We start from the raw sequence: 12,963 nt of genomic DNA, 5'->3' as shown, positions 1-12,963 counted from the left end.
TCTCTCTCTCTCTCTCTCTCTCTCTCTCTCTCTCTCTCTCTCTCTCTCTCTCTCTCTCTCTCTCCCCCTCCCCCCTGTCTTTCGTTTCCTCTTCTACTTTTCCGTCCTTCTGGCCTTTTTCCTCTCGCGAGCGGGGTAATTTGCAGGGGCGCAAAGGCCGGCTCGGCTGCATGGGTGTCTGATCGTAAACGATATCGATTCCTTTCTCTTTTCTTTTACTTTGCTTTCGCGGCACAACAAGGCAAGGAGAAATTTGTACTCGCGATATCGTGGCAATGAGAACAGTTTTTGCAAAATAAGGAATTAAATAGGAAATGTGGAGATGAAGGGGAAAAGAAACAGTTTTTCTCAGCGAGGCGGTGCGACGCTTTTTACGCTCACTGCTTTTCCTCTTCAAGAATCAATTTTTCATTTAATCAATGAGAATGCGAGGCAATTTGTTTAAACCACCGCGTCTTCGATAACGAATTACATCGGTGCCGAAAGCCGTAAAAAGCTCGGTGAAAAGTTCGGGAAGCGACTCGTTTACGGGAGATTAGTCGATCGCGTTGCGGACCCCGGGATGTATGTACGGTTGGAACGCGCGTACCCGAGTTTCGCATCCGCGGCCAGGAGGCAATCGAAACCGAGGACGGAAAAGTGCATCTCGTTTCGCTGATGCATCGCTAGTCGTAAGGTACATCTGCGATGTCCTCGCGAAATTTCCGAATTACTGTCCTCCGCATCGCGCTGCCGCTCGATGGTGAGTAGATCGAATTGGCGAATTATTTTCGCGGTAGCAGCGGAAGAAAGAGAGAGAGAGAGGGTATTTCCCAAGTGAAGGGTACATACGCGAGCTTTTTTCACGCATAAACTTTTTCGCGCAAAGTGTTCCTGTTCCATCTATCCGTTACATTTATTCACGGTGTAGCTTGACATATTTCTTTATCGCGCAGCTTTCGACACGTGACACACTGACATTTACAAACATTAAACATATTACGTATTTCGAGATTTACAGAAATACGTACCGTGTTCTCTTGAGACTGAACTAAATCCGCGGGGCAAATTCCTCTACTCGCGCGGATATTTCTTTGCGTTGCGTTCGCGATCGAAGGGGTTACATTAAAACGGTTCTGTCATGGGGTTCGCGACACTTTAGCGAATTGAGTCACGTCAAAGGGAAAATCTGACGTAAAATGGATGTTGATTGGGCGAGACTTCTGACAATATGTGTCATCGCGTTCGCAGCAACAGTTTGTCGAATAGGCTACGGGCTTGACATATCATCGTTGCTGTAGCAATGTGTCCTGTGGTACGCGAAATGTCACGTTTCACGGGCCATATTGTCGCGAACCTGTTAAACCGGATTTAAAATGACGAATCATTGCCCAATCAGAAAATGCAGCGCATATCGATTTAGGAAAAAAAATAACACTATGAAGTGAAACATTTGAGGAATGTTATCTTAAAAATGTCCATCGTATATTGTCACTAAATTGATAGGATTATATTAATTTACTCGTAATAACGAAATGTTACAGAGTTATGAACAATTATTTGTTCATGTCAGTATGGCATTGTCGAGAAATAATTATTCCTTCCGAGCATTTTTGTAGGTAGATGTTTATTTTTTGTCGTCCGAATCTTTGAGTTTTGCGTTTCTTGGTCACGTATCAGAGCTGCGAGTTAGTTTTGCGAGTTGGTTTCACCGTGTGTGTATTGTCGGCCGGAACTAACGAACCGCGTACGTGTATCAAAGGGCAAATGTAACCGTTGCGGATGCTGGAGACATTACGTCTGGTCCGAGTAGTCGCCAGAGAATGCATAAAGTTTCTTTACTCGCTGCCAGAGTTAAATGCATATGTACATGGCGGCCGTGAACGAGACGGCGATTTCGTGATTTTACGACGAGGTTTTCGTTACAATTCGATACTTTCTCTCGCCGGCTCAGTAGTTTCTTCTGGGATAATAATTTCTCAAGCGTCTCTACACGTTAATCTGCTAATCGTGGGATATCCCTACCGCGCGCGCTATTATCGGTACAAGTTCAACACTAAACCAAATTAAAATGATAAAGCGTCTAACGATGTTGACGTAATAAACGAAAACGGATAAAGAATTTTACGGTTCAGCGTCAAGTAACAATGCTCGACGTTCCATCCCGGCCGAGACAGAAACAAAGAACCCGAAGGATTATTTAGAAAAACACCTCGGCGATTCGGCTGACCGACTTTTGAGAGAAAACACTCTCGACTCGAAGCGAGTGGAAGAGCAGAAATCTGCAAAAATCATCCCTTCCCGTGATAGTCTTGCCTGTACAAGGCTTAACGCTAATCCGTACGGGAACCGAAGGGCGGTGGACCCGCGGGCAAACCCTTTATCGCGGACGAAACAAAGGGCCGAATCCGAAAAAGGAAGGTATATCGCGCGATAATTAATGAATGAGGGACCGGCAAGGAACGGGAACCGCCGCGGTCGCGCCGCGATGATAAGACGGGGGAGAAACGAATCGACGTTTGACGATGATCGGCGATGACTGGAGATGAGGTGGCAAGATAGCGACGAGGGGGAAAAAGCGTAGGGAGAGAAAGTACGTCCGCGACTAGAGACCCTGCAATCAGAGACTGGCCTACGATTCTACGATCGTAGAATAGCGAGATAGCCTATGTTTCTCTCTCACTCGCGAGAATTTGACGAACTATTATGGCCAGTCTCTGATTACAGGGTCTCCGCGACGCTTTTTGTGTGCCACCAGACGGAGAGACGCCACGACGTCCCACATCCGAGACGTTACCGCGAGCGATCCGCCGGTCCCTCTCGTTTCCTCACCGCCCGTGTGGGTGTTTCGCACCCCGTCGCTCCGTCCTGTCCCGTTTCTGATCCCGGCTCGTCCCTCTCGCCCCTCGATGTCGCTCTCTTCACTCCGTGCAGCTCCCATTATCCCCCCGTCTCGTCTCCGCTCGCTTCGTTTACCTCCCACCCTCTCACCCCTGATAACGCCTACTCGAAAACGCGTGTCGTTAACTCACCGATAAAACCGCGATCGAATGAATGAGCGAATTCGCCGCTGAATCGAGTCGGGATCGTTTGCCAGCATCACGTCGTAGGAGAGAAACGTCCCGAGTGACGTGCCGCTTCCTCCGGAGGGGGAACTTTGAACGCCGGATAATCGTAAAAAGTATTGATGAACTACGGAAGCCCGCATATATTTAGGGCTGCTTTATCGCGCCGTCCCTTTACCCCTCGATCCTTCATGCACATCAAGTGACGCAAGATGCCAGATGAGTCCCAGTCTACAATAGGCGATTTAAGCCCTAAGCCTTAAGAAATTGACCAATCACGGCCAAGTATGAGTAGAATACGCGACTGTGATTAGTCAATTTCTTAAGGCTTGGGGTTTAAGTCTCTATTGTAGACTGGGACTGACGTGCATTTTCGCACGCAGAGACTAAGATTTCGAACGGAGCTCCTCTTGCGCAAATGTAGCAAATGCGAAGCTGGATTCGAGACAGAGTGGAATTCGAGTTTCCCATATTTTATAGTGAACATCCAGGATACACACGCGAATGGTATCTTAGAAGTAGATCCTTTGACCAATTTTAAATAAAATGGAGGTCATCGTCTGTAGCGATATTTCAATGTTTCGCATTAAAGTTCTCGGGAAGAGCTAACCGCAATCTCGGCTAAGGTCCTTTTATCTACCGCATTCCTTTATTTTCAACATAAAATTGTCTCTAAACTTCAAAGGATCTGCCTCTAAAATCTTCCCCGTCGAAGGCGAGTCTGTATTACGCGATAAACTTCGACCGCGTTTTCCCATTTCGTTGATAACAATCACAATAATTCGCGTTACATTCCCACAAGTGGAGCCCATGAGTGAGCGCAATTGCGAATTTCCGGTCGTGCCAAAAAAGGGAGGGGGGGGGGGGAAACCAATTTGTTACTGTTCGCAAACGCAAAATGTCTGCGAAACGATTAAATTCACTTAAGGGAGGAAATGTTATTTTCGAAAATGGAATGCAGGATAAAAATTTATTTCCCTGGCGCCACGAGAAGTAAACCACCGCGACGACGGAAGAGCGGCATAATGGCCTCATAAATTACGAGTGCAAAGCAAAATAATATCGGCTGAGATACGCATTGCAAGGAGAAAAGTCTAATTCAACTGATACGGCGCGGAAACATCCTTTGGCGTGACCTGCCGCGTAAAACGTCGGTATTCAATATCGCGGGTAAGCCTGACAGCAGTACTCTCTAAAAGTCAATCAGCGAATTATCACTGAAAACAGTGAATAGTCACTGATTCGCAGTTATAAGTACACTACTGAAAATTGCAGTGATAATCCACTGATTGACTTTTAGAGAGTACGAAATTGTGTCAATTTCCACGTGCGCGACTGCGTTCGCTTTATAAATCCACTTTTGCGAAACGCATGCGGCCCCACTACCATTAGCATGCACAAACAGTGGATAAGGTTCCTCCGAAAATAACCAGAGTTCGTACGCGCGCCGATCCGCCGACCTTGGTAATTAATATCGCAAATAAGAGGGCGAATTAAAACCAGCAGTGTGTAAAAGAAGGACCGCCCGCCTACTCGATATCGAAGTCTTCGGACTTTGGAGAAAGATGCGCCGATAAGAAATGCGTCGATAAGATTAACTTTCACTCGTGAATGGAAAGTCGCAAATTGGTTATCATGTACTCTCGAAAAGTCAATCGGCGGATTATCACTGAAAACAGTGAATACCCAGATAGCCAGTGTGAGTACAAGTTGCTTTCATATTGCTAACAACAAATGTTAGTATCTTGCTATGCATCTCTGTCTATTGTGCTGTTGTTTGCTAGCATTTGATGTCAGAGATGAAACATTTGCATGATTCGAACATTATGCTAGCATTAAGTGCTTGGATCATGCATACGTAATAGATATAACATGTTTATATCTGTTAGAAAATTAAAAACAATGTATGCTAACTCTTTGCTAACAGTATGCCCGTTATGGAACATTTTTACAGAACATACTTCTAAGGAGGCTAAGTCTTAGGCCGGTATTTATAGTCCGTTCTTATATTTAAGTAATAAGAAAATTCTGAAATGTCGCCAGCAGTAATTAACAACGTCAGCGTTTTCTTGACCATATCTGGCATTTTTAATAATACAGAAAATTTATTGCGAAAAATTTCAAACAGTTCAAAAAAGTCGAAATAGACGCGTAGACAACATCTTTATACTGTTACTGCGGCAAATATTATCACATGCCTCAGTGGTCGAATTGGTGAGACGCCCGCCTAGAGAGTAAGGGAAACCCAGGTTCAAACTCCGGCTGAGGTAATATTTTTCGCAATAAATTATCTGTATTGGCCGGTTAATTAATAAATGTGGCTGGGGTCGAGTGAAGTTTGGAATTTTACTATTAATACTGGCAATTTGAAGAAACTAATCTTTAAACAAACTCCGTTCAATTCTAAATATGACGTTAATACTTTCTGTTCGGTCCGTCTTAATGTCACGTTTGATTACTCGCCGATTTAATTCGCCGTTTATTGGGATGCTGCTTATCATTGCCAAATATATGCATTATTGTTCATCTATTTACAATTCATTCGAGTCCTGCGTGCAAATTGTTCTATATATTCCTGTTTACAGTGTACCTGATCGTACCGACTTTCGACGGTACTTAATTAAATGACAGCTTAATAAGCACGCGTAGGACTGAATTCGTAGCTTTTTCAAATATCGCCCATTTCGAAATTATCGTGCTACATTATTAATAAGTGCGGCGAGATGGAAAACGTGGTAATGTTAATTGTTAATCAGCATCCCCCATATTCAAAACACTTCTTTTTGCGATTGCACATGTTTAATTTGGTAATAATTGATTACCTGGTGAAATAACTGGGGGAATATACGAAAAGGATATGTTGTTAAGAAGTGCAAAAAACGGTTGTAAATGGCGAACGTGCGCCACTATCGGTGTCGTACTTTTTACGATTTGATAACGGTATCGCGTTGAAACTCGAACGTGAACACCTGCTTTCGTACAATGATTATACCGCTGAAATCATTACTAGTTTACGATCGTATTTCGCCCATTCGATAATTTTGTAATTGTCGCTTGGAGGAATAACGAACATAAATTATTCGCCGGTGATTGAAAGATATCCACATACCGTGCGTCCATAGTGACCTTTTGACAAAGAACAAATGTCGCCCGAAATCAGGGATCGTCCTACGCGATTCCTGCGTGGCTGTAAAATGTTTCGCGAACGAGCTGGACAAGACTGCTCGGGGAATTAAGGTTGCGCTGTTTTCAAAAATGAGATCATGTCCCGTGCAACCAGATTAACAAGGATGAGTGGTCGACACTCGGCATCGTGCCATCCGTAAATGAAGACGGATGCGAGTTAAGGTTGTCCACGTACGACGTGTTGTTTAATAATTAATATCATCCTCAAGGCCGAAGTATCGCGAATATCGTAATCGTGTTATCGCGTTTGTTCATATTTGTCTTCGTTTACGCGACTCGGAAGCATTCTTTAACGGCCGTGTTGTCCCTTGACAAACGTCGCTTTCTAATTAAGCTGACAATACATGGTGTTCTTGGCACAGCCAGACGATCCGCATTCCGTATTTCGCTATTTCAATCATATTTAGGATAACGCACACACGGAACTTCTCATCGAAATCAATCAACTACGTTTCAGTCATCTTCTACCGTTCGTGAAATTAAGACCTGCTCTTTTGATTTACCATACGGAATTATTGACACAAATATCACTTGAAAAGGACCACGAACCATGGTCGAAACGTTGTGAGTTTAAACATAAAAGTTTGCCAAATATGGTCGAGCAATATTCTGAACTTTTTCATCTACGTTTTCTTCAAATTTATTTTGCGAAGTCGACAGTCGTTGTAACACGATATCACCGATAAAAAAGTAATGCGTTGAACGTTTTTGTCATACTGTTGTTAGAGGAGCCAGGATTTTCTTAGGTGAAAAGATGGTCCCCCACGTACCAAGTATCACATGTAATCGAATCGATTTCCGAGTTACGTGAACCGAGGCTTATTAAACGCGTAGCAATCCATTTGCATAATTTCCACAATTACGATGGCCACCAATTAACTAAAAACGACCGTGTGCCACATTATTACCATGCCTACCCCGTCGTCAGCGCTGCCTACTCCCGCCGAGTGGGCTCTTTGATAAATTCTGTGTTAATACGCGGATATCAAGTAATATATATGTGTTTCCATATTCTATATAGATGCAATCACGAAACATGAATGAACGCCCGTCGTTTTCAGATATTTACAATTTTCCCAGCTTATTTAATAACAAGTGCAGAACGCGAGTAGATTACTGCAAAATTGTTATAATAATTTATCAAGCGCACGTCGATAGAACGTTGTTAGAAATATTTCAAGTTGATGGACGAGCAGTCAAAAGGAGTAAATCCTCGCCGAAAAAGACGAGAGGAGTTTTCTGCATCGGCTACCCTATCGCAACTCTCTCTTCAACTTATTAAGGATATCTCTCTCTCTCTCTCTCTCTCTCTCTCTCTCTCTCTCTCTCTCTCTCTCTCTCTCTCTCTCTCTTCTCTCTCTCTCTTTCTTTCTTTTTCTTTCTCTCTTTCTCTATGAAAATTTAATATTTTAAATATTGAACACGCTTCTCGCGTCGCGTGTTATTTTCCCTATCATACTGAGCGGTAGAGGTAACATACCCCAAGAGGAAACGTACCCCCGGAAGCGACGTTAAGAATTATTTCGCTTATCAGGATAGCATTCGCGCAAAACTGTTATTGTACAATGAAACTTCTCGCGCGATAACAATCAAGCGAGGACTTTCAAATATGCCTCGTATTATCCCCCTATACGAAGCCTACGTGGAGATATACAATGCTATTCATTGATTACAATCGGCTCAAATGGCAAGCGATCAGAATTAGATGTAACTCGCGTTTAATCAAAGTTTCTTTAATGAGGTAATTGTAGCTTTAAGAAAAAGGAACTTCGGCTGCCTTCGCCGAATGCAATAGAAAGAATTCTTTACATCTTTCTCTGTAAAATTTATAAAACACACAGCGCATAAAAATATTTAAAAAACAAAAGCAGGCACCGTATATTGAATTAAAAATTAAGATCTGTATATGGGAAACAGCTGATCTGAAAATACAAACGAAAGAAGAATAGCTATCGGTAGGTAACGAGTGAAAGTACATCTTTTGCTTCACAGTAAAATAAGAGAAGGCAGAAATTTGTAGAAATTTTAGAGGCCTAAATTTTCTATTTACATACGCGATTGGTAATGACTTAATTGCCAGTGTACCTGTGCATATTCGCGTACGGTTTTGAATGAGTTCACAGACAGGTTCTTCGGAAAGAAAACGTTGCGGGGGATGCCTTATTTTTTGCTTTGTACTTATTAAACATTTATTTATATACACTGAACCGGCGCTTCTTATTATGAAATGATTTGAGAAAATAAAATTTACGCAAAGTGCGATCATCAAAGTCTTTTCACTACGCCTCGAAAAGTTTTTATTTCAAGCTACTTAAAGGCAAAGATAGAGTAGAAAATATCTTCGCGTATTGTATCAACAGACATTGATTCGTAGATGAGAAAAAACACTCGCGCTCGAGATGTACCATTGTAAGATTCGGACAAGTTTCCCGAGCAAGAAGGAGAGAGAGAGAGAGAGAGAGAAAGAGAGGAATTAATGCCAATCGCGAGATGCAACCTATTTATTCATTGATCGACTATAAACGGGTATCGGGAAATAATCTCGGTGATGTTTATGTTGGAGTTTCAAGCGGGTTTCCGAGGAACGAGAGAAATTCATTCTCATATTCTGAAAACGCTCTTACGAGACGCGTCTTTACGACATGCGCTACGTGATCGGTTCAACTTCGTTCAATCATGTCGAGGACAGCAACGGTGAAGGTGTATTAAAATAAATAACCGGTAATACGGAATTGCCCCTGTGGAAAAACACTTTTTATCCCGTCACGCCGCCCTTTCTTTCTTTTTATTAGAGTCCATTTGTAAATTACTCTCTATTAATATATTTTTAACCGTGGAAGTTTCCTTGGAAAGTCTAGAAAGAGTGAAAATAGTATAAAATAAAGTGTATCTTAAAAAACACGACACTCTCTTATATTCTGTAATATAAGAATTTTATCTGTTTAGATGGGAAAGTTTTGAAAACTGGTCCCTTCCGCATATTTTGCGGGACCAGGGAGAGTCGGGCTTGAATTCGCGAAGCCACAATGCAGAGTTTTATGAATTTTTGCAACTACTGGACATCTTCCCAACATGGAGGAAATGTCGGATATTACTTGAAACTTGTTATATAAATTTAAACGCTTGTTTAAACGCTATAAAATGACAGCTATAAATAAATGCTTGCGTGTTGAAGATTCTGTTGCAAGAGAGTTCTCCGTTATAAAAGAGGCCCCACGTCACAGTCGTATAAATACGGATTATTTCGCCGAGTAGAACCAAGTTGGATCTAAGTTGCAATCAAACAATTTTCTGATCTGATGGCGAACTTTACGCAACGATCAAGGTCTATCGGCTGCTCTGTTACGCAACGCCGCCGGCGAGCGTTTACCGCTAAACGCGGCCGAACGCGATATCGTTGATTATCCGATATCGCGCAAATATTAGACCGATTTACGCTGGCATTGGATAAACGAGATTCAAAATTAGACCGGCTTTGTGCGCGGCACGCCTTCCAAATTTATTCGACAACTTCGCCCCCGACCTTTCCCCTTTGCCGGCGCGGACGCGAGCGGTAAATCGAGTAATGTCCAGGAAGCGTGGGCAAACCTTTGCGGCCCTCAACGGAGAGAATATCTCCGGTGAAATAATAATACGACGCTGCAAATTGGCCGGTGGCGCGAATGGCGGCGTTTCTCTCGCGTCGTTTTCGCCATCGGCAAATAAATAGCGGCGCGAATATCGATTTCGCCGTCGTCGCGGAAGCTAGAGCAGCATATTTGACCGTGGTGCCAAACGAAGTGACCTTTCGCCGCGCTCCGTCACTCGTTAGGACGAGTCCTATTTCTTTGCTCCCTCATAAAGATGCCTTTCCGTCTGGCGTCGCGTAAAAATCAGCTGTATTTCATCGGGGAACGATCCGCCGCGGCCACGGAGGGAACGGGTCCTCTCCTACGCGCCGTCGATGTCAACTTGGCCGTGTCGTTCCAGTTCAAATCGGCTTAGCGTTGATTGCTTCACTTTGCGCTACAAACTCATTACGAGTTCATTAAAATTTTGTCGATAACTTGGCACGAATCATTCTTCTGCCCTGGCACTCTTGATTATCCTTACGTAGCAACGCGGACACCCTGACCTTTTGAGCGGATAATTAATAACTTGGGGAGTTGTTAATAAATGGAAGGGCTATATGTGCGATTCGGAGCGGGGCGCGAGCACCCGCGAAAAACTGATAATTCACGCAGGGCGTAATCTTCATTCTTTTTCAGACGTTTGTGCAGAAGTCCCTGATTCTCTTCGCCGTTCTCCTCTGCTATTATCAGTCCTGTGTCAGCGCAGCAGACTGCGAGTAAGTGTCACATTTACGAGCTTCTTTCTTTTCCGCGTGTCGCCGAAAGATAGACGGTACCGCGCAGGATGTAAACGGCGGGGATCACTGTTACAGGCAAGAACCCTACCACCCGTCATGCCGAGGTTCACAAGTGAGGAAGCGCCTGATGCCCTTGCCTGTTATGCGCGCTCTGAATTGCGAAGATGGAGACTGCAGGTTGCCCAGGATGAAATTTTTGATCGCGATTCTCGACGACCGCGACGTAAGTAGAAGCTTTTGTTATTCGGACTGACGAAGCTAGAACCTTCATAAATGAGAGAGAAAGAGAGAGAGGGGCGGACCAATAACGAGAAAAAATGGGCTTTGAGAGCCAAACGTGAATAGTTGCGCGTGACTTAACATTATGTAAGATTTGTAACGTTATGTAACGTAGTATTACATAATCGTATTTGAGCCTCAAAGTTCAATTATCCCTGTTGTTCATAATATCGCGAGTTAACTAATTATTAATTCAATGTCATTTCTCTCTGATTGGATGGATTCGGTTCTTCTCATTTTCCAATATCTCTGCTAAAAATATAACTAACCCGATGTTTTAAAGTCAGCTTTTTACAAAAATACTTTTACAAAAATACGGCGAGAAAATTAAAATTTGTTGAATATTAAAGAGTTTATTAATAATTAAAGGGCGTTATATATAAAATCAAATAGCTATTCGTCTCCCTCCCTCTCTCTCTTTTCCCCCTCGCCTTCGTTCCTCAATTGAAGATTATTTAGGATTTGGGTTTCCCAGTTATTTCAGAAATTTCGATAAATTTTAATAAGAATGAAAGCTCATACCCAGTACGCTCAAAGAAAGTGTGGAAATAAAAGATTGACTGACGGAAGACAGATACGCTTTAATTAGGATAGAATGGATTGATGGAACGTCTTCGTTTGTTTTAGACTCCCTACAGGAACAATGAAGTTCATCCTTCCGACGCCAACTCCATCCACACGCGCAGAGAGAAGGGCAAGATGCGGATGGAGGACTCGTATATGGACGACTACTGATTCGACGATCACTGAATTATGTCGACGCGATTCGCACAGGGATGACTGACCGATCGACAACTTTTCAGACATACTACTCGTCCGTTCGATTACTTTTTATTATATTATCCGGCTTGATTCCACCGTGTTCTCCCTGATACATCGTCTCTTCTCTTGTTTCCCTTATTTCCTTGCAAATTTGGCAGCGATTAAGTACGTGCGTGCACGCATGTTGTTAGCACTCTGACTTTTCGATAATAAACACTTGAATCGCACAACGGAAATGGCCAATTTACTGTCTCGATCTTGTAGAAAAGTATTTATAACATTCGCACGCGAAACAATTATAACGCCCTTCGCGTTTTAACCCTTTACGCATCCTGTTACATTCTTAAATGTGGCGTAGAAAGATGAACGCTTAAAAATAGTATCGGACGTTTTGATTCGATCGATTTTATGGGAATTAATTAGGCGGGGAGTTCGCACCAGTTGTCACTTAATCCCTGCTCTTTTACCGGTATATTTCAGCTCGCCGTACATCAATAATTTCGAGACCGAGCGTGATTAAATTACCGAGCGTTATTAAATTTCAAACTATCCTCCCGATTGTTATTTCGCCAACATTTAATTCGCGCCCAGGAAGGATCGAAGCCCGTAGTTAATTGACCCTAGACTCGTATGCGCATCCGTGCGCAAGGCGTGCATAATAAGATATTTCGCATGCGATCGGCTACAATCGAGTTATTGTACATAAAAAGATGTAAAACGATATAATTATATATACGTTGTTCCAAATTGTGTTTCGATTACATTTCAAATAAAGTATATGTACATACTTGATAAAAAAAAGAGAGAGAGAGAGAGAGAAAAGAAACGAAGGAGGCTTGTTATGCGTCTATACTTTCGGCAGCTGAACGTGTATTAATTGCATCGCACACAACACCCAATAAACTTCGATCACGGCGTCAATATATTTATTGCTGTGGAAATTGTGAGTCTTTTTGGAGAAACGGAGCCTGCGATGTTATTGCGTCGCCGTTACTGACGACGACCATTGTTTCTGCGCGTATTATTTTTATCTTGTTTACGCTTGTGATAATTTGAGGATTAATCAGACAAGAGGCGGTTCTTTCGCAGTATTTTATGAAAAACGATTGCTATTAGCCACACCTTTTACAGATTACTAGTATTACTATATTACCTTTACCGGCTTCTTTATACATATAAAATAATTGCGTTACGTTACGATCGCGTTATTTTGTAATATGTACAACATTATAAAAGAGCAATTTACATTATCTAGTGATACTCGCTAGAAAATTATTTAAACATTCGTTTCTAGTTGTACAAGATTTTTCCGCGTTTACGTCGAATAATCATTACGATACGTAA

At 42.6% G+C, this 12,963-nt stretch overlaps 1 protein-coding gene across 1 annotated transcript in view; it reads left to right on the top strand.

Annotated features, from left to right (window-relative positions):
• LOC105568887 overlaps positions 1-12,560 on the top strand; it is a 13,238-nt gene extending 678 nt beyond the window's left edge. Inside the window, exons 2-4 of the mRNA XM_012024900.1 lie at positions 10,478-10,557; positions 10,654-10,801; positions 11,485-12,560. Coding sequence (XP_011880290.1) covers positions 10,478-10,557; positions 10,654-10,801; positions 11,485-11,592 — 336 coding nt within the window. The 3' untranslated portion in view covers positions 11,593-12,560. The remainder of the gene's footprint in view (positions 1-10,477; positions 10,558-10,653; positions 10,802-11,484) is intronic.
• The last annotated feature ends 403 nt before the right edge of the window (positions 12,561-12,963 follow it).

Source organism: Vollenhovia emeryi, unplaced genomic scaffold (assembly GCF_000949405.1).
Source record: "Vollenhovia emeryi isolate VEMERY1.0 unplaced genomic scaffold, V.emery_V1.0 DF939127.1, whole genome shotgun sequence".
NCBI lineage: Eukaryota > Metazoa > Arthropoda > Insecta > Hymenoptera > Formicidae > Vollenhovia > Vollenhovia emeryi.
Note: the sequence above shows the minus strand (reverse complement) of the source record. Positions and strands in the feature narration are given on the sequence as shown.